Genomic DNA, 21,844 nt, shown 5'->3' on the forward strand with positions numbered 1-21,844 from the left:
TTTCTGAATATATACCAATAACTACAAACTCACAAGAATACTTGGTTATAAACAACAAAATTAAAAATGAGTGCAGATGGAATTGATAAATAAACACAATTACAGTCTCCCAGCTCAGTTGATAACAGGTTTTTAATACAATTAAAGGTCAGAATCCAGTATTATCATTGCTCCAAGTATTTGTTTCAAAACATGAGCTCCAATTTTTAATGGATTCCAATTAATTTCCCTTGGTAGGTCAAGGGAACTTTAAAGATTTATAGACACTCAACACACAAAAGAACTGACACCTTTCATCTTTTTTTCCAAAGGTTCTGTTTTATTTCATCTGTTTTCCTGGCTGAAATCTTCATAATTCTTTGCTCACATTTACTGCTAGAAATGTAACCATTACAGTGGCCATCTGTTGGAAAGTGACAATTAGTTTAGATTATCACAAACCAGCTGTCGAAATTGTATGCACACTATATGTTCATAATAAAGTATTATTGTTATTAATGAAGAAATTATATTTCAGGAGCCACTATATCAGAAATGTCATTACAGAAATGGGAATAATATAATTGGTATAGAGATACCGGGGTCTATATGGCTTGCTTTGCTGAGAATGAGTTAGAGCTCTCAACCAAACCACCACTACAATAAAGAGGCATTAGAAAATGAAAATCAAAAGGAAAGGATTTGATGTGAGACATTTAAAACATTTGTTCTACCATTTACTAGCTGTAAGTCCTTAGGCAAGTGTCTTAACTCTTTTATACCTCAGCTGTCTCATCTACAAAACAGGAATAACAACAGCACTTTATTGGTTTTGAAAATAAGATTAAATAAAAATGAATAAAGAACACAGCCCAGTGACTAGAAAATAGTGAGTCAATAAACATTAAAAAACTCACGAAATCACAAAATCCAGTTAATCACCGATTTCTCGGGCGGGCTCAGTAACATCTCATTTCGTCCTTTCCCTGAGATCTTAGAAGTCTCTCTCAACTCAGCCCTCCTAACGAAGTTGCACTGGGGGCTCTTCAGAGTCAGGGGAATGAGATCCAGCTTGGTACTGGATTTTGCATATGAATACACCATGGGAAGCTTGCAAGGCTGTGCCATGTGGGCAGGAAACTCTCAGAAGATTGCCAGTTTCTCCCAGAGGGAGAAGTAGGCTAAAGATATCACTTCTGAGAGCTTGCTTTTAAGTCTCTCTCTGGATGTTGGCCGTTGATGGGATTACACACACCTGGGTTCCTCTGCTGGTAAAAAACTATCTTGAATAATTTTTGCCCCTCTTTATAACTTACATGCTTTCTTCCTTTTTCTTTGAACCTGAATAGACTACATGCTTACCAATGAAGTATGCGTACCAATCTCTGGAAATAAGTTGCTTCTAGTAACTACCTTAATGTTTTTCCTCCATATCAGGCTCCAGGATTTCATCTTAGGCCACCTTAGACACACTCAGGGGAAGCAATTTTGTATGAAAAATTTTTCCCATGTAGCATTGTGCAAGAAAACGAAAGTATGTGTCAATGGCCACTCAATAAATACCTCTATTACAAATCATAACACCCAAAAAGAGAGAGAGAACAAAAGGGAATGGACTGCCACGGCTGAGGGGGCGGAAACAGGGAAGGAATGGAGGAGTGGAGGAAGGGATACTGGGATCATTAGTGGTGGAGAATGGGCACTGGTGAAGGGATGGGTACTCGATCATTGTATGACTGAAACGCAAACACTAAAGTTTGTAAGTAAATAACTATACCTCAGGTGATTCACTATTAAAAAAAAAGAAAGTACATTTCATAAACTTAACTGTAAAGTTTCTACTAGCCACACTGGGAAATAAAAGGTGGAGGGGAAAAAAGGACTTAGGGAGAAAGCACAGGACTCAAGGTGGCCCCTGGTCTGACCTTTACACCAATGAGAATGGCGCCTGGGCTCCCCTGTTCTTTTTGGAAGGCAAAAAAGAATAAAGGAAACAATAAACATATAAGACTAATTCTAACAATATATTGTATTTGACTTAATAAATCCAAAATACTACCATTCTAAAGTAGCATATTTTAGTACTCAGTATCAGATGTGCCAAATATATCAGTATTTTTAGGAGCAAATAAACTTGGGCTCATATTCTGGCTCTGAGATTTACTCCTTTTTTACCGTGCCACTAAGTTTACTTCCCTGTGTTTTTTAATACAGTACTGCTATGAGAATAAAAAAAAAATGGTATTCACAAAGGACTTACATAATGCTTTATAAAACTAGGTGCTGATTAAGAATTACCTTATACTAACTTTATATTCTAAAACTGAACATGAGTTCAATACCATATCATCTATGAGCAGTCTTAGTTCCGTCGCATCTTCCCCTTCTTCCAACTCTAGACCTCTCATCCACCTGCATAATTTCCTGCTGCTTAGAAGCTATAAACTTGTCAGGGTGGAGCAATCACTGCCCCATTTAGCGATGACCCAAGTATGTGATTCCAAGAACTAAAAAACCTAAAAGTCTCTGCCTTCCTTTCCCCTGGCTCATCCAACTCCCCAGCTGGCACCTCCGCTGCAGCTTCCTCACCAACTGCTCTTCACAGCAAAGCTTCTCTATTGAATATGGACCAAGCTCCAAAATTCAAAAAGGTCAAGATTGCAAAATAACTGGCCAAGACCCTTCAGAAATATCAAAGGTCATGTTATAGATCAGGCTGCATGAAAGGGACTTTTAAACTTAAAAATGAAGCATGGAATCCTGGATGGAATCTTGGTCTGGTGGGGGGAGAGCGGGGAGACATTAATAAGAAAACTGGAGAGACTCCAATAAGATCTGTATACTAGTGAACAGTATTATTCCCATGTCAACTTTCTGGTCTCAGGCACTGGACTATGGTGTGTAAAATGTTAACAGTAGTGTGACATATGATGAGTAAGTCCTGAGTAATGTATTATATGATAATAATAGCTGATGACACTTTATAATTGAAATTTCTAAGAGTAGAACTTAATGTTCATACACGTACACACACACACACACACAACTGTGAAGCATAGTTCAAAGGGCTGGAGAGTTTGCTTGACAAGTGCTAGGCCCTGAGTTCAGTCCCGTGGACCAAATTCCCCAACCCTCGCACCACCGGGTGTTGGGTTGCTTCCAGGCACCACCTAACTGCATATCACCAAATCACAGGCCTAACCACTAAAATAGGCCCCCTAAATGTAAACTAACATTTCCACATATGTTGATTAATTTACAGGTGGAATTATTTCATATCAGACATGGTTCGGACCTCCTTCCGGGAGAGTTGCGCATCTGACTCCAAAATGTAAAGGATTACCAAACTGCCATAGTTACCTTTAAAATGGCTTATAATTTTATTGGTCAGTTATAATTTCAAAAAAATTCATACACAAAGATATTTGAGAGCTCTGTATGCTGTTCATTGTAGTATTATTTCAAAATAAAAAGTCAAAGCAATTTTAAAAGTGACTATTGGAGATTTTATCATGAAGGAAGGTCTACCTTAATGGCTTTGTTAATTGATATGTCATTGTAAAATAATGTTACTTATATTAAGCCTGTTGCTGTAGATTCCAAGGTATACAAAATCCACCTTAATCACCACTATTAGTTTGCAAATCCACTATTAGTTTGCAAATCCAGTAACGTGATGCCACCCACATACACTTTGAAATACTGAAACTTGATGACACAAACACAACTATGACATAACATTACTGAACGCTAAAATAGCTACATAGTGACCAACTCTTTATTGAAAGACAGTGACAAGAAAAAAAAATGAGAGCTGCAAAGAAATATATTCCAATGCCACATCAGCCCCTCCTCCTTAGGTCTTCCAGGCTTTAGCAAAATAAGCTCTGAATAGAACCCTTTGAATAGAAAGAACAATCTGATCTGATACAGCATTTGTTTCTGTACATGAAACAATTGTGCAGCAATTACCCATGATTAGCTCATGGGCTACTGGTAAATGGAGAAAGGATTTCAGTATGAAGTAGAAGCTGCATTGGTCCATATGTGATTTTTCCCCCAGATCATTAATGTTTTGCCTCATTAATAATAGCAGCAGAAGGCTAAGTACACTACAGGCAATAAGCCAAGAACAAATCTGCATCATACATTTCAATACTTCCCTTATAAGTTCTTAATGGTAGGTTAACCCTAATGTTTAGAACAAGAAATAATAAATAAATAGAATAAAACAAATAGGCAGAGCACACATCTCAGGTGTTAGTGCATTTTTCACAAAGCCTACAACCTTTACTTACAAGGTCTGATAACCTCTTTCTATTCTTGTAGCAGATAGCCTTGGGGCTGGAGCGATAGCACAACGGGTAGGGCGCTTGTCCTGCACAAGGCCAACCCAAGTTCGATTCTCAGCATCCCATATGGTACCTTGAGAACCACCAGGAGTAATTTCTGAGTGCAAAGTCAAGAGTAACCCCTGTGCATCGCTGGGTATGACTCAAAAAGAAAAAAAAAAAAAGATAGCCTTCCTTCACTACCTTCCATCAACTTTTCATGGTATTTTTAAATAAATTCCAACATTTCAATGTCTATTAGAAACATCATCTTTTATAAGATGTTGAAAAATCTTTTTGCTGTTACTGTTTAAATCAGTGCTCTGGTTACAAAGTTATGGAAGTCGTATTATTCAAAGTATAAACTGGCAAATTGCAAAGTTTTCCACAAATATATATATAATATTTTTAAGTGTTGTATTTTCACACATTCAATATGTAAAATAGCCGTTCCAAGGCTTGTTATAAACACAATTGTATTACTACATTGTTTCCAAAGATTACTAATATATTAGTGAAATATGTAATTATTATCAACTTGTTTACAAATGATGAAGTGCATTTCATCCTTACCCTGAATTTAAATTTCAGTCATTCATTTGTGTTAGCCAGGCGTCTCTAAGAATATTTTGATATAGTGACAATTAACTTCAAAGGAAAAATCAAATGGATGCATTTTGTTAGAAAAGCAAATACTCAGCTTTTTTGACACAAATTAAGTATCTATCCCAATCATTAATCAAACCAAAATCAATCTTTTCAAAATGAATCACTTTACAAAATACATAAGAGACCTGGGAGATAGGGGTTAAGGCACAGGACTCGCACGCACCCAGTTCAATCACTGGCTAGAGCACAGTCAGGTGCGGCCCTGGAGGCTCCCAGCACTGCTCTAAAGGCCTCCGTGATCCCCAGCACCATAGGGTCTGAGTAACACTCAGATACAGTCACCTCGCATTAAGCCGCCAGACCAATTAATTAAGCAGAGAATTGGTAGCAGGAGCCTCCAAGAATCCTGAATATTATTCAAGAAGTACCCCACAAAAAAAAATCAATATTTTTAATGTTCCCATATTAAACTGTGGAAATGGCTTGAGATCTGGGTTCAAAACCTGGTATTGCATGGATCCCCAAGAACCACCAGAAGTGGCTTCCACAACTAACAAGTATTAATAATAAAGACACGTATGTAGGGGGACTTAGAGAGATAGGACAATGGGCAGGGCATTCTCCTTGCACACTGAGGGCCTGGGTTCCATTCCAAGGATCCCATATGGCCCCCTGGGCTACCCAGGAATAAACCATGAAAGCAGAGCCAGATTAAGCCCTGAGCATAGCCATGTGTAACTCCCGCCCCCCCACCACCCCCCCAAAAAGGAAATATCTAGAAAGCTCACAAAACTAAAAAAAAAAAAAATCCTTCAAAGTCTTTTATGGCATTATATCAAGGTAAAACAGAATTTGCCATACTTTCCATTTCTTTCTCAAAAGTACCAATTACTGCTAATGATTATTATTAAATATACACACACCAATCACTAAGCACTATTTTATATAAATGACTTCTGCTAGCAACAAGTATTATAAAAAGAAAATTTGCATTTGTATGTAAAAGATAAGGAAAATCATTACCCGGTTAAAAATAGAATACAGAATAGCTATAATTTATTTCACCAAGCCCATTTTGACTATACAGCTTTTAAAATTAATTTAAATAATAAATATTAATCGTTATAAAATGTTACATAGTTTTTCTTTTTCATATGTTGCCCTTGACGTTGCTAAATATTTTTTATAGACCCACACAAGCCTGAATTTCAAGGAGTCCTTTTTCCCAATCACCTATTCAAACTGACTTGCTCAGAGGTAGTCAGCATGTTTCTCACAAATAAAAAAAAAACAAACAAACTGCACAATCGTCTGCATATAGTGTGACCTCTTTCACTTGGGTGGGTATCCTCTCCATCACCAACTAAGTGAGGATGTAACCTTGTCAAACCAAAGACAAAAGAATAATGAGCACACATCAGGCCAAGTCAGCATGTAAAAGGTTGTCAAGGAGGTTGCAAAAACAGTGGTCTGAATGACAAAATAAAAGTGTACTTTAAAGGGTAAGCTAATATTAAAGAAAGCACTCCAGAACATGAGAAGCATTTAATCCCCATCCTTGGAATTCATTTCATACAAACTCCACTCAAATGTACATATTTTATTAGTTACAAGATTTGAGTTACATTTTCAAATGAATTCTAGTAGAACAGTCTTGACAGAGACACATTTATAAAATGCCTACTGCCTCAGAGCAATATCCAAAGTATGAAGACATGGATGTTTTTGCTTTTACCAATTAGAAATTATCACCCAACAAAACCTTTCCTATTAAAAAGTCAGAAATATAAACTAAAAACCTTCACAAAACAGTAGGATTTTTATTATCATTAAAATAAATAACAATAACTTCCACATTGTATTAAAACATTTAAGCTGCTGGAACCATAAGAAATTAGGCAAGTTCAGTTAATGATTTTGGTTTAAGTTTACTTTTAAAACAAACAAAAATTTTAAATCTAAGCCTAAATCTAGCATGCACTAGGACAATGTAGTAAATCAAGGTATCAATTATACACACTTTGACATTCCTTTCTACATTTAAACTGGAATGAAGTTTTTGCTCCTCTCCAACGATGATATTTTAACAGAGAAACAGCGCCACCTTTTGGTCCCAAATAAAAGCCTCCATTAAAGTAGTCCTCCAAATTTCCTCTCACCAGTGAAATCCATGATAAATATGAACGTCGATATGAATACACAATGATCATATTATGGAAGTATTTTATATATGGGCAAATTGAAACTACATGAAAACAATATAAAGACTACTTTCAATATGCCAACTAATGCAAAATATTTCAAAAATAATATGAAATGTACGTACTTTTCAATCATCAAAATAATAACTTATAAAGATACAAACGTAACTTACCCAAACCAAGCACGTCAATCAACTGAAATATCTTAAATATTGGAAAGAAATTGTTAAAGCAGTTACAATGCTAATTACATTTTTAAATTGCATTATACTTAAAATGTGCCTATTAAATAATTGATGTGATCTGAAGAGTGGGTTACATCTAAATAAGCATAATTTTAAATTATTTTATAGAGAAATATAGCATATTTCTTATTCACTTACACCAATGATACAATGTCTCCACGTTGTACTTCGAAATTCCTCACTTTCCAATGGTTTAAAAGTACCACATCAGATGACTGGCTTCCTCCAGGATTCAGCGAAGGCTTAAAAAGAAAAAGAAAAAGACACATATATCATTCGTATTTTTCAATCTTCATGGTTCCTTGCACTTCATAGCCCTAGTGTAGTGCAATGAAACATTTCTAATATAGAACCTTTCAATAAATTACTTCTCTAAAGTAACTGCAAATGATGAGTTTTCAAAAAGGCTCATTAGGGTTCTTCATAGGTGAACCAGAGAAAATACAAACCACTAATATATATTTGAAAAGAAAATGTGCTACATAGTTATATCTTTAGTAAATTCCAGTATGAGTCATAAAAGTTTTAAGAAAGATTTAAAAGATGTACAGAAGATGTGAATCAAACTCCCAAAAGAAAACCCAGACAGGGTCTAGTTCTGGGAAAAATTACAGTGATGTCAAATCAGCCAAAACAAAATAAACAAAAACACCCATATACAGAAATAAAGGGAAAGGAACAGACAATCAAGGAACATGTGGGATTTCCCTCCTTGACCATTTTTTGAGAGAGAAAGAGAAAGAGGGAGGAAGGGAGAGAGGGAGGGAAGGAGGGAGAGGACTCATTTTAGGGTTATTGGTCCAATTTTAAACCTAAAGTAGCTCTCACCTGAGGACTTAGAAAAGTCTAAATGTACAAGGTTTAATAGAACAAGAATTCTCTCCCCTCACATCTTTCTAAATAAGTTTCATAAAAACTACTTTGCTTCAAGAGGGAGGAAGGGAGGGAGGGAGGGAGGGAGGGAGGAAGGAAGGAAGGAAGGAAGGAAGGAAGGAAGGAAGGAAGGAAGGAAGGAAGGAAGGAAGGAAGGAAGGAAGGAAGGAAGGAAGGAAGGAAGGAAGGAAGGAAGGAGAAAAAAAATTACATTCAGCTGCTCTAAAGCAAAAAAAGGACAAATGAATCCCCAAAGATTCAAACAGTTAGATTCATTTTTTATCCCTCACAGAATCACTCATCTACCAACTTCGTAATCTCATGCAAATTGTTAGCACCAAAAGCTAATGTATTATCAGCCAAAAATTTATGCAAAAAGGTGGGAGGGGGGAATCCCAGAAGGAAGTATGTCAAGAATCACACAGTAAAGTATTAGAATCATTAGCCAACCCCTACAAGACCCAGTTTGATTTTATAAAGGAGACAATAGAGTTTTCTTTTACCTTTCCTCACCTCCACAAGGTTAAAGTAATCATTCCTTCACCTTTACTCCCAAAAGCTATTTAGGGAAACTTCAAAGTTTATTTTTAAAACCTCATTTAAAGGTATCTGCCTATATGCAGTCTCTCTTCAACTGTAACTTTTCAACTGAAGAAAAAACAAAAAAATGTTGCCTTCATTTTGTGTGTGCTTAAAACAGTGGCAAGACACCTACATAGCATATAAAGTTTTCTTAAACAAAAGAGTCTTAAGGGCTTAACTATGGTTCTTAACAATGTACATTAAATAATTTATAAAAATTACTACGATGGGGGCTGGAGTGATAGCACAGCGGGTAGGGCGTTTGCCTTGCACGAGGCCGACTCGGCTTTGATTCCCAGCATCCCATATAATCCCCTGAGCACTGCCAGGGGTAATTCCTGAGTGCAGAGCCAGGAGTGACCCCTGTGCATCACCAGGTATGACCTTCCCCAAAAAAAATAAAAATAAAAAAATTACTACTATGAAAATATTCTATTTATAAACAGTAGAATTTTTGTATAGCATCAATTAATTTAAGCACTGTGAATAAAGTAAGAGTATTTATTATTATTCATAATGAAATAGTGCTAATTACAAGAGAACCAATTTTCTTCTGTGGCTTGGAGCTCAAGTGTTGGACACGGGCCTTGCCCGCAAATATTGCCAGGTATGGCCCAAAAACAAACTCCAGAAATATTTTTATTTTTTAATGTAATAAAAGAAACTGTTAAATTGAGAAATTTGGGTAGGACTAAAAACAAAAAAAACTAAAGTTTTCCATACTTCAACTGAAACATTGATTAAGAGGAAAAACGATTTATTGCCTGGGTTTTCTAAAACAAGTTTTGAAATGAAAAATAATTGACTAACTTCAAACTGGAAAAATGTCTAGGAAAAACGAAGAAATCCTCATTTGAATAACTCTAGTTTAGAAAAATTAGTAAAGCATGCGGTTACTTAGAAATTTTGCATCTTGCTTTCCCTAGTGGGAATGGCAGTTTACGCTCCATCAGATGCAGCCAGCAATCTTTTCAAATCAAACAAGTTACACACATAAAATCTAAATTAAGCCATAACTTTGGAAATTTCATAGAAATATATGTTTTCTTGTTATGTGACAAATGCTTTAAATCCTAGATTCAAAGTTATAACTCTCAACTAAATTAATAAAATTTTTTTGCAGTTAAAAATCAGAGCCCAGAGGCTGGAATGATAAATAGCACAGCGGGTAGGGCATTTGTCTTGCACGCAGCCGACCCAGGTTTGATTCCCAGCATCCCATATGGTCCCCCAGCACCGCCAGGAGAAATTCCTGAGTGCAGAGCCAGGAATAACCCATGTGCATCGCTGGGTGTGACCCAAAAAGAAAAAAAAAAAATCAGAGTCCATTTAGTCTAGGAGTTTCCAGCTCTGTCTTAAAATATGTGACATGTCTAATACTCCTGTGATTGGTCAAGGAGACTTCCAATGATACGCGGAAAACATTGACATAGCATAAGCAGGACAGCTGCTCTTCCCTTCAGTGACTCGCATCTTTAGACTCCCCCAAGGAGCACTCTGATTAAAAATCAAACTGGCTCCCAGCACAGCTCGGGATGAAGAACCCACCTTGCAGGCACAAGGCCACATTTTCTATCTCCAGCACACCCCACCTGCTGAGTGCAATCATTTGGAACCCCTGGTGCCACTACCTAGTGTGAATGATGTCTAGCACTCTGCAACTAAGTGTGCAAGCGCTCCCATTTAATTCTGCAACCACCAGTAAACACAGCAATTTAAGCATGCAACCCTTGGTGCGTCAAACTGTGCTTGAGCACCACTACTGAAGTGTGCCAAGGCTGGCAAGCACCACAACCAACTGCTAGTGTCAAGTGTGTGCTACCTCCAGTCATCACGTCAGTGACAGAGATGGGAAGGAAAGGGGAAAAGCTTTTTAAAGTCATTCTGAACAGCTATTAATCTTAAACCTGTGTTCAAATCTTGGCTCCATTTCCTTACTAAGCAGATTACATTAAAAACAAATTATTGAACCTTTCTAAGCTTTATTTCTACCTCTATTCAACGGGGGATGTAGTACCACCTACCTCATGCGGATAGTGTAAGAGTAAATAAGATGCATTAAAGGTTATTCATATGACATCTGACACAAGAGAAAATGGTCTACAAATAAGATGAGAATTATGATAATAGTGAAAACAGCAAAGGGAAACAAAATCATTAAGTGTGACTTTAAGCAAACAGTCATAATAAAAACGGGTCCTCATATAACCTCAGTTTGCTTAACATGGGCTGGGATATATTTCTTTTTCCCTTCATCAAATTATAAGAAAATATTCACTGCATCACTGTCATTCCATTGATCAATCATTTGCTGGAGCAGGCCCAGTAACGTCTCCATTCATCCTAGCCCTGAGATTTTAGCAGCCTCTCTTTACTCATCCTTCCCAATGGTGCCACATTAGAGGCTCTTCAGGGTCAGGGGAATGAGACCCATCACTGTTACTGTATTTGGCATATGAATACACCACGGGGAGCTTGCCAGGCTTTCCCCAGTGCAGGCAGTAAACTTTTGGTAGGTTCTCCGAGAGGGAGAACTACGTTATCAGATATCTAGAGCATATAGCTATCATACACTATACCCTATGCAAACAATAGTGTGAATAAACCTTGAAAACATTAAGCTAAATGCAAGCCACATAGGTCCCACATTATATGAGTCCATTTGCATGAAATAAACAAAATAAGAAACCTAGAGAGACAAAAAGTAAAATGTGGCTCTCGGGGGTTGGGGAAAACAGGTTGGCAGGCAGGTGTTTAATGGATATAAGGTTTTCTCTGGGCAAATCAAAATGTTCTGGAACAAGACAGAGGTGACAGATTCCTGTCTAAGCAACTGTAGTAGAACTTTTCTTCTTATAAACTGAAACTCTGTACCCATTATACAGTAACTCCCCCAATCTCCAACCCCTGCTACCTTCTTTCTATTTCTATCTTTGTGGATCTGACTGCGGTCATATAATTGGCACAATACTTGTTCTTTTGTGATTGTTTCATTTCACTTAGCATAACATCTTTCAAGTCCCTCCACATTGTAGCATGCATCAGAACTGTGGCTTTTGTTCTCTTTCGAGATTTATTTATGGGTCTCTGAGATAAGGTCAATAAATGAGCTTGTATAGCTAACCCAGAGATGGTTTGTGTACATGGCTCCCATATACCTAACTTTTGACCATGTAATTTCTTGGTAAACTTAGTCCCAAGTTGTTAGGGTCCAGCCAAAGGCACAATGGCAATTTGGGGGTGTCAGGAAGCCTGAAGGCACCATCAGGTTACTGATGTACTCACCATGCAGGTACAGGTTGACCTGTTGGCAGCATCATACCCCCACAACAATATTATAATTTTCCAATTTTGCAACTTTGAAACCACTCTGGTACTCTGGGATTTACAAAAATATGTCTTTCCATGGCATTCAAAATAAGATTAAGACTTTACATGTCACTCTAAATGGTTTTTATTTTAAATATTAAATTGGAATACTTCAGACTAAAAACTCTACCATTCAGCTCTTTAAAAAAAAAATTCTTTTAAGTCAGCATGATTTTCTTTTGGCTCTCAATTGTTGTACCTCTAAGAATCAACTTTTTGTTCCTCTTTTTAGGCCCCACCCAGCGATTCTCAAAAGTTACTTCTGATTCTGCACTTGGGAATTATTTCTGGCAATGCTCAACGATCATATGGGATGCCAGGGATAGAACCCGGGCCACCCACATACAAGGCAAGCACCCTACCCACTGTTCTATCTCTCCATCCCTGGAATCAATATTTTTAATGTTCATAACCATTTAGTTATAAATATCTTCTATAAGAACAATACACACAGCTGTATATGTGAAGTTCTGTATTTTATTACAGCAATCCACAAACACAGTTTTATTCACACACACACACACACACACACACACACAGAAATACCCATTATGTTTTAAGCTTTTGTTTGTTTGTTTTTTTAACAGGAGCTCATATACAAATAAAAGATGCACACTAAAAATCTAGCAATTCAACTATGGTTAAAGAAATCATGATTTTTCGGACCCTCTGCACCTAAAGACTTTGATTCCAGAGACCTAACACATTCGGGCATCCAGCGCAGCATCTAATAGCAATGCACTGGGACTGCGAACTGGGCTACAACTCTGTGCTGCCTGGGGGTGGATTTTTCCTCCCCACCCTGTCTTCCTACACGGAAAATGGCAGCGGCAGCGGCACCCAAATAGCAGGCGCCATCTTCTAAGAATCCTATCCCAGAGGTATTCGATTTTTACACTTGGGGCTCCCAGGGACTCATGGGAAGGGGGTATAACCAGCATGCCCTCGGCCCAGATAAATTCGGAGCTGCTGAGAGTGAAGTGGACCCTCTGAGCCTAAAGACTTTGATTCCAGAGACTTCTTACAGCAATGCACTGGGACTGTGAGCTGGAATATGCAATTTCTGGCAGAATTTTCCCTGGACTTTATACAGAAATCCAAAACTGCGCGGACGCGGACTTAACATCTGTAATTGTCAGCAATGTGAAACGGTTCCTTTTGAACAGGTCTGACTTGGGGGGGAAACTCCAAATAATAACAGTAAGTTTTTGTTGAAATATTGAAGGTTATTAATGTAGCAGCCACCTCTCTGGACGGTAAACTAAGCAAAAGCCCCACGCCGACCGAGAAGAGGAAATATCCCTCTTTCCAGGTTGTTTTCCATTTTCAGGGAGAAACACGGCATGGCGTACACCATACTATGAGGTGCGGGAAGGGGGATGAGGGGGAAAAAAAAAGGGAGGGAAAGAAAAAAGAAAAAAAAAAGAGTTATGTACTTGGAGCAGTGGGGCTACATATCTCTTCGTTTCCAGCAATGGAAAACTAATTATCAAATGCTTCCTTGGTAGTAGGTCTGTCTCTCTTGGGTGGAAACTCCAACAACTATAGTGAGTTTTGTGTTGAAATATGGAAAGTAATCAAGGTAAAGAGAAAATGAAGTGAAATTCATTAGTTATACAGTAGGGGGTAAGGGGTGGGGGTGGGGGGTATACTGGGGTTTTTAAAGGTGGTGGAATATGGGCACTCGTGAAAGGATGGGTGTTTGAATATTGCATAACTGAGACATAAACCTGAGAACTTGTAACTTTCCACATGGTGATTTAATAAAAAATTTAAAAAAATAAAGAAAGAAATTATGATTTTTCCATTTGTTTTTTCTTTGGTAAAAGTTTATTAAATAAAAAGTCTACATTACATGCTGTGTTTTAGCCTCTATACTATAGTATTTATTCTAAAAAGGGCAATATAAGTCAGCAGATTTCAAGCAATGTTAGTATACTTAAGCCAGAACAGATACCAAAACTGGTATTTTAAAAAAGTACAACACAAAAGTTGGCCTCTAATCAGACTATGCTGAAGGATTCCTTTTTCAACATAGACTATTTTTTTATCTCAATGTCGAAGTTTTTTCTTTCCTTCTATAAACAAATATTATTGTCAAGTTACCCGAAACTCCCTAAGTTCAAGCCACTAAGATATCACAGAAAGGAATGTATGCCTTAGGATGTACTTCTGTTTTCTAGAGGAAAATAAAACTCCTCTAGAAAATTAAACAAAACACACTGAATTTCTTCATAAGTCATAGACCAGAGCCTATGTCCTAAATTTCTTACTTCATAGGACATAGCACAGCATGCTGGATAGCGTCCAGCATAGGGCTGGAGCAATAGCACAGCGGTAGGGCATTTGTCTTTCACCCAGCCGACCCGTGTTCGATTCCTCCACCCCTCTCGGAGAGCCTGGCAAGCTACCGAGAGTATCGAGCCCGCTTGGCAGAGCCTGGCAAGCTACCCGTGGCGTATTGGATATGCCAAAAACAGTAACAATAAGCCTCTCAATGAAAGATGTTACTGGTGCCCACTCGAACAAATCGATGAGCAATGGGATGACAGTGAAGCCACAGTAATAAAAGGAAATATTCAAGTTCTCATTCTTCCTATAAAATTTTTAATAAAATAAAAGTCACTGGTACTGAAGAGATATTTATAGCAAGTACAGATCTCGCCTTGCGTGCAGCAGGCCCAGGTTTCCAACACTCCAAAGCGTCCCCCGGGCCCACCAGGAGTGATCCCAGAGCTCACAGTCAGGAGTAAGCCCTGCAATATTGCAGGGTGTGAGCCAAAAACAAACAAGCAATAAAAGCTCAGAGCCTGGAGCAAACAAAGTCCAGTTTCACCCCCATTTCTTTGGGAAAAGGTCACAGTGCCTTTAACCTGTACAGGCCTATAAGAACACCCTCTAATCAGTGCATTGCGTAAATTGAATATTAAATTTTGTGTTTTTATATAGCAGAGTTTCCAGTAATCTAAAATGCCAGAACCAGGGCTGGAGCAATGGCACAATGGATAGGGCATTTGCCTTGCACGCAACTGACCCAGGTTCTATTCCCAGCATCCCATATGGTTCCCCGAGCACCGCCAGGAGCAATTCCTGAGTGCAGAGCCAGGAGTAACCCCTGTACATTGCCAGGTGTGACCCAAAAAGAAAAAGTAAATAAATAAAATGCCATATCCTCTTGATGTACATAAATCTTACCTTTTTTTTTATATAACTTTTAGATTTCTCAGTGTTCTCACTAGACATGCACTATAAATGAACTATTATCACTATTATCACATCCACGTGTGCACAAGCCGGAAGTTAAAAATGGAGCACTCCTTTCAGGTAAAGAGCACAATTTGCTGGCACCCTAAACCTAACCCCCTGAAAAAGAACAACTATCTAATTCAAAATTATATTTTAAATAATTATCCAAGGCATGGCATGGAATACCAACCATTATTTTAAATAGCAACCCAAATGGCTCATTGCATGTACTAGGCCCCTCCAAAAAAAAAATCTCTGGCACTGTTTGGGTCCCCTAGCACCCCTGGGTGTAACCCTGGAATGCCCCTGGCTCAGAAATGGTCCTGATAATTCCATTATAATGAGGCCTGAGCAACACTGCATTGCACAGAGCACTAAACCTTCATGTCAGCAAAGCCAAACAGACTACCATCAATACTGGGTCATGGTTTGTGGGGGGGGGGGGAGAGGAGCTGATTGTATCCTCTAAGCTGTGCTCTGGAGCCGCCCCCTAAAATGAAAATGAAAAATAAATGGGTAGGGGTAGACCACACTCTAGGGTGCTTAGGGGCGATTCCTGGCTCTGTGTTTAGGAGTGAGCGCAGGCAGTGCTCAGGGATGGCTGTGCAGGAGTGAAGAGGGACTGGCCAGGTTCGTGTGAGGCAAGCACCTTACCACCTAGCACCTTTCCATCCCCTAACATTTTTAATTAAAGGAATGAAAAATTTTATAACCCACGGTATTTAACTTGGCAAAGTGGCTGAAAATAAGTCCTGAATTCATCATACCTGAGTGCTAAAAGAAGAAATTCAAATAACAAAGCATCTTAGGAAATGTAGCACTGTTGTCCCGTCTGGTTGTTCATCAATTTGCTTGAGTGGGCACCAGTAACGTCTCCATTGTGAGACTTGTTCTTACTGTTTTTGGCATATCGAATATGCCACAGGTAGCTTACCAGGCTCTGCCATCCAGGCAGGATAGTCTCAGTAGCTTTCTGGGCTCTCCAAGAGGGACAGAGGAATCGAACCCGGGTCGGCCGCATGCAAGGCAAAGGCCCTACCTGCTGTGCTACGTCTCTTCATCGCAGCTGCCGTTTCCAGCAGCTCCTTACAGACATTATGAAGTTCTCACCAGAAGCTACTATTCACCGAGTCACTTGAAAAACTCTGGCCCAAAAACAATAACTCAAAAGCTGGATTGTATAAAAGATGTCTTGGGGCCAGGAAGATGGCTCAAAAGCATGTGTGAAGCCCTGAGTTTAAGGCCTGGCACACAGAGCGCCTCCCCTACCCCCAACTCCCAGCACTGCTGGTTAAAGTACTATAGACCCCCAAGCATTTCCAGGTCCCAGCTGGGTCCAAGAAATCAACTACCAGGCAGCATCGCCAGGAATGGTCCTGCCTCACCTCAGCCCAGCACACCTGGGTGTGGCCTCTTTAAAATACAACTAAGTTACCAAGTTAATTGATAGATAACTTGAGAGATAGTACAGTGGACATAGCATCAGTTTTGCATGTGGCCGACTCAGGTTCGAATCCCAGCATCCCACGTGGTCCCTTAAGCACTACCAAGAGTGATCCCTACATATAGAGCTCACAGTAAATTCTGAGCATCCCTTGGGTATGGCCCCTAAAAATAAATTTTAATTGAAAATAGAATAATAAAGGCACAGGAAGCTATGTAAATGCTAAGTCCATGTGCTGTGAGAAACAAGGGGTCACGAACCAAACCAACTGCAAAGGACCTTCTCTGACTGTGGGCCTACCTACCCTTCGTACTGCGCTGACTGCCTGAAGTCCTGACAAGCCCACATTTAAACTTTAAGAATCAAAAGCTGACATCCTCCACTCCTTTCGTTCTAGCTCAATTTGTGCAGCTTCACCCTTCCAAGCCTCCCTCCAGCAATAAAGCAGCAGTTTTCAAATTACAGGTCATGACCAATGAGTGAGTCATGGAATCAATTTAATGGGTTGCGACCAGAATAGAAATTATCTGAGGGTACTGCACATAATGATGGTAATTACGGTTAAGTATTGTTACATGAAACTTTTGTTTCAGTTGTGTGTCGTTGTACAATAAAAAAAACTACATTACTTAATATGAATCATGGGCAAGAAGGTTTGAAGATCTCTGCCATAAAGAATATGATGGATTCATCAAGGAGCTAAAAAGTTTTCAGGTGAATAGTGCAGAAACACCTCAAAGTCAAAGAAAAAAAAATAATGATGATAATTTCATCATATTTTGTAGGATTTAATTATTCAGACACTTCAGTGCTTCAAAGATCAAATTTAATATGCATTTATTCAGCATCCATCTGAGGAGGTAGGTGAGAGGAATATGGTCCCTTTTCTTTCAGAAGCTTACAAAGTAGAGTTAGTATTACCTCCATGAAATAATGCTCAAGAATAGAGGACAATACAAAAGAATGTAAGCTCATGAATGAAACTTACTACGCTATAGGATTTTAAATAAGTGAACTGTGGAACCAGGGAGATATTCATTAAAACATAAGACTTAAGTTTAGCTCTAAAAGAAGCATAAGTAAGGGCCAGAGTGATAGTACAGTGGGTAGGGTGCTTGCCTTGCACACAACCAACAAGGATTCGATCCCTGACATCCCATATGGACCACCCAAGTCTGCCAAGAGTACTTCCTGAGTACAGATCCAGCAGTGGCTCTGAGCACCAATGGGTGTGGCCCGAAAAACAAAGAGGGAGACGGGGGAAAGAAGTTTGAGGAAAAAACTGAGAGGAAAAGCTTTAGCAACGAGTCTTATCATAGCGTCAAAGTAGGCATAGTATCTGTAACAGAAAAATCAGAAGTCCAGAGCATAACACAGTGGTGACTGTATTGACTGCACACAGCCATGCAGAAATCCAGATTCTTCCTCTCTGTCTTATAGATCTACCACTCCTTTCCTGTTGCCCCAAAGTCTGAGTAGAAGAGAGCATGGGGCGCAAGGATGGGTTGTGTGGGCCAACTCTGAATTTTTCATTTCCTAAAATTCTGTGTGTGTGTGTGTGTGTGTGTGTGTGATATATCCAGGTTCTATCACCAGCAAAACATATGAACATATGATCTCCTGAGACCACCAGGAGTGATCCCTGAGCACAGAGACCGAGTAGAAAAAAAAAAATCAAAGAAAAAAAATTATTTAGGTGATGTTTGTCCAACTTTTTTTTGCATGTTTGTCATACATGCAAAAAGTCATTACAATATAGGCCAGTGTGATAATAGAGCAGACAGGGTGCTTGCCTTGCACATAGCCAACCTGGGTTTGATCCCTAGTACCACAAATGGTCAGTTCCCTGGGACCTGCTAAAGTGATGCCTTGGTGCAGAGCCAGGAGAAAGCACTGAATAAAGACAGGTTTGCCCAAAATATATTCAATGATACATTAATTATATGTCATCTAACTAACAAACAATAATGAACTACACCATTCCCTATCACATATATTCAATAATTATTACATTGCCACTAATATGTCATCTATAATCTACTCTACTTTTTCTTATTTTCCTCCTTACACTACTATTTCAACATTTTTTTCAGCGGTTATATACGTCACTACAAATTTTTTAAATTAATGTAACAAAAGATAAGGATTTGTGGGGCTTTCCAGCAAGTGGTTTTTCAGGAATCCAGGAGAAAACTCCCAAGAAATCCTGGTCTGAGGATGAAGTTCCACTTGAGCAGCCTAGGGCATACTTGGAGCTACCCTGGCAATGCTCAGGAGGTTTCAGGCTACACTAAGGCAGTATGAGGGGAGAGAGAAAACAGGGGTTCATGGGTCTGCCATATGCAAGGTACACACTGCAAACTCTGTATTATCTCCCCTATGCCAGATGAGACCATTTTAACCTACTCATAATACCTTAAAAGCAATACTAAAACATAGGTGATAAAAAATTGGCTGATTGCTTGCCATTTGCTTACTTTTCTCTTTCAGGTAATACTGATTTATAAGAGTGAAAATATAAATTTTAGGGGTACAACACTAGTACACCACACCCACTACTACAGTACCAGTAACAAGGATGGGTTGCATGGGCCAAGCATGAATGTTCCATTTTCTAAAACACAGTGTGTGGTGGTAGGGTGTGTGAGTATTCACGTGGTGATCAATCCTATCCACTAGCTCACCCTTATTAACCACAGTTTGTTTTTTTTTTATCAGAATCTACATGTTCAGACTCACTGGATGTAGCCTATTTTGTTGCTTTATTTCTTTATATATTACACATGAGATAGTATCTGTCCTTCTTCTGATATCTGTCCTTCTTCTTCTGACTTACTTTGCTGAGCATGAACTAGTATAATACAACTTATAGCAAACCACGATTTCATCTTATTTTATAGCTGTGTTGTATTCCACTGTGATATATAAAAAAAGTATAAATAAAGTACAAATAAAGTTATAAATAAAGTATAAATGAAGTAATAAATAAAGTGTAAATAAAGTTATATATAATATGCATATTATATATATAACTTTATCTACTCATCTGTCATTGAGTACTTTGGTTGTCACTAGACCTTCACCTACTCTTGGAAATAGCTCTGTAATAAACATAGATGTACACGTATCATCATGAGCTTTTCTTTTTTGTATTCTTATGATAGATAACTGGAAGACTATTTGCTAGACCATATGGTAGTTCTATTTTTTAATTTTTTTTGAGAAATCCCCATACTGCTATTACCCAGAGGCTGAACCAATTTACATTCCCACTAATAGTGAATGAGGATTTATTTTTCTCCACATCTGTGACAGAAGTTATTTCCAGCCCTTTTGATAAATGTCATCCTCCCTAGGATAAGGTACTATCATTTCATTTATACTTCCTTAATAATCAATGATGAGGAGGAAGTTTTCTTATACCTGTTAACCATCTGTATATCTTCTCAAGAGAAATTCTTAGAAATCTGTTCAGCTTCCCTCTCCATATTTTTGATGTGTTGATTTTTTTCATTACTGACTACTTCTTGACTACTTTTGCTGCTAGATACCACCCGTTTGTTAAATGTATGATGTGTAAATACTTTCTCTCTTTCAGTGGGATATCTTTTTGTTTTAATAATAATTTATTTTGCTGTGCAGAAGCTTTTAAGTGTGGTATAATCTCATTTGTTCTATTTTCCTTGCCAATGAAACTGAAATCACAAAAAATATTTCTAAAATCAGTATCATGGGAATATTTTTGCCCAGGTTTCTTTTTTTCTCAATGAATTTTATATATTTAAGTCTAATATTCAAGTCTTTAACCAATTTTGAGTTAATTTTTGTGTATGGTATGAAAGTAGCAAACCAATTTCATTCCTTCTTATGTGGATAATCAATTTTCCTAATAGCATTGGTTACAGAGGTTTTTCTCTATCCATTTCCTGTTCTTAGATCTTTACATACTAAATTATCAAGCAATAACACATTCTAAAATTGGAAAGTATTATGCTTTCCATTTTTTCTTTCTGTTTCTTCTCTTTTTTCCCTGATTCATGGTTAGTCAATCTTGCTTATTCCTTCACAGAACATAATTTCCCTTATGTGCTGTGTTTTATTTGGACTGGAGTGATAGCACAGAAGGTAGGGCGTTTGCCTTGCACGCGGCCAACCCAGGTTCAATTCCTCTCAAAAGCCCAGCAAGCTACCAAGAGTATCCCGCCTGCACAGCAGAGCTGGCAAGCTAACCATGGCATATTCGATATGCCAAAAATAGTAACAACAAGTGTCACAATGGAGACATTACTGGTGCCTGCTCAAGCAAATCAATGATGAACAATGGGATGACAGTGCTTACAGTGCTATTCACCACTGTAATTTCTATTAGTTATTTGCCTCTAGTGACTCTGGGTTTCATGTTTTGCTTCTTTTCTTGTTCCTTAAAATATGAGATTAGAGCGGGCCTCAGCAATAGTACAGTGAGTAGGGTAACTGCCTTACATGCAGTTGATCCAGGTTCCATCCCTAGTACCCCATCAGGTTCTATGAGACAGGAGTGATCCCTGAGCGCAGAAGTAGGAGTAAGACATGAGTAGTTTCAGGGTTTGGACCAAAAACAAAAATGAAACTGAAGATTGAGTCTTTTCTTGTTTCTAGATATAAGCCTACACAGACGGGTAGGCAGTTCTGCTCAGCCATACTCAGGAGGCTCCCCTACAGTGCTCTGAGAACCACGTGATACTAGGGATCTAACCTAGGCCTCCTGAATGCACTACCTATGCTCAAGGCCTTTGACCCTCTCCCCAGATTTGCATGTCCCATACATTCTGAAAGCCCCTATTGTCAATCACATTTTTTTCCAGGAATTCATTTCTTCACTGACCCAATAATTATCCAACAGAATGTTATTTATTCTCCAAATGTCTAAGATTTTTCAAGGGTTGCATCAAGCTAAAGTTCTCTCCTAGAGAGAAACTTCCATTC

The 21,844-nt window shown here is 38.4% G+C and overlaps 1 protein-coding gene across 2 annotated transcripts in view; it reads right to left on the bottom strand.

Moving 5' to 3' along the window:
• The window catches only part of IMMP2L (inner mitochondrial membrane peptidase subunit 2), a 920,367-nt gene that overhangs the window by 831,191 nt on the left and 67,332 nt on the right, over positions 1–21,844 (bottom strand). For both annotated transcript variants that reach the window (XM_055134369.1, XM_055134376.1), the window contains exon 4: positions 7,504–7,607. In XM_055134369.1, coding sequence (XP_054990344.1) covers positions 7,504–7,607 — 104 coding nt within the window. The remainder of the gene's footprint in view (positions 1–7,503; positions 7,608–21,844) is intronic.

The sequence above is a fragment of the Sorex araneus genome, chromosome 1, assembly GCF_027595985.1.
Source record: "Sorex araneus isolate mSorAra2 chromosome 1, mSorAra2.pri, whole genome shotgun sequence".
Lineage (NCBI taxonomy): Eukaryota > Metazoa > Chordata > Mammalia > Eulipotyphla > Soricidae > Sorex > Sorex araneus.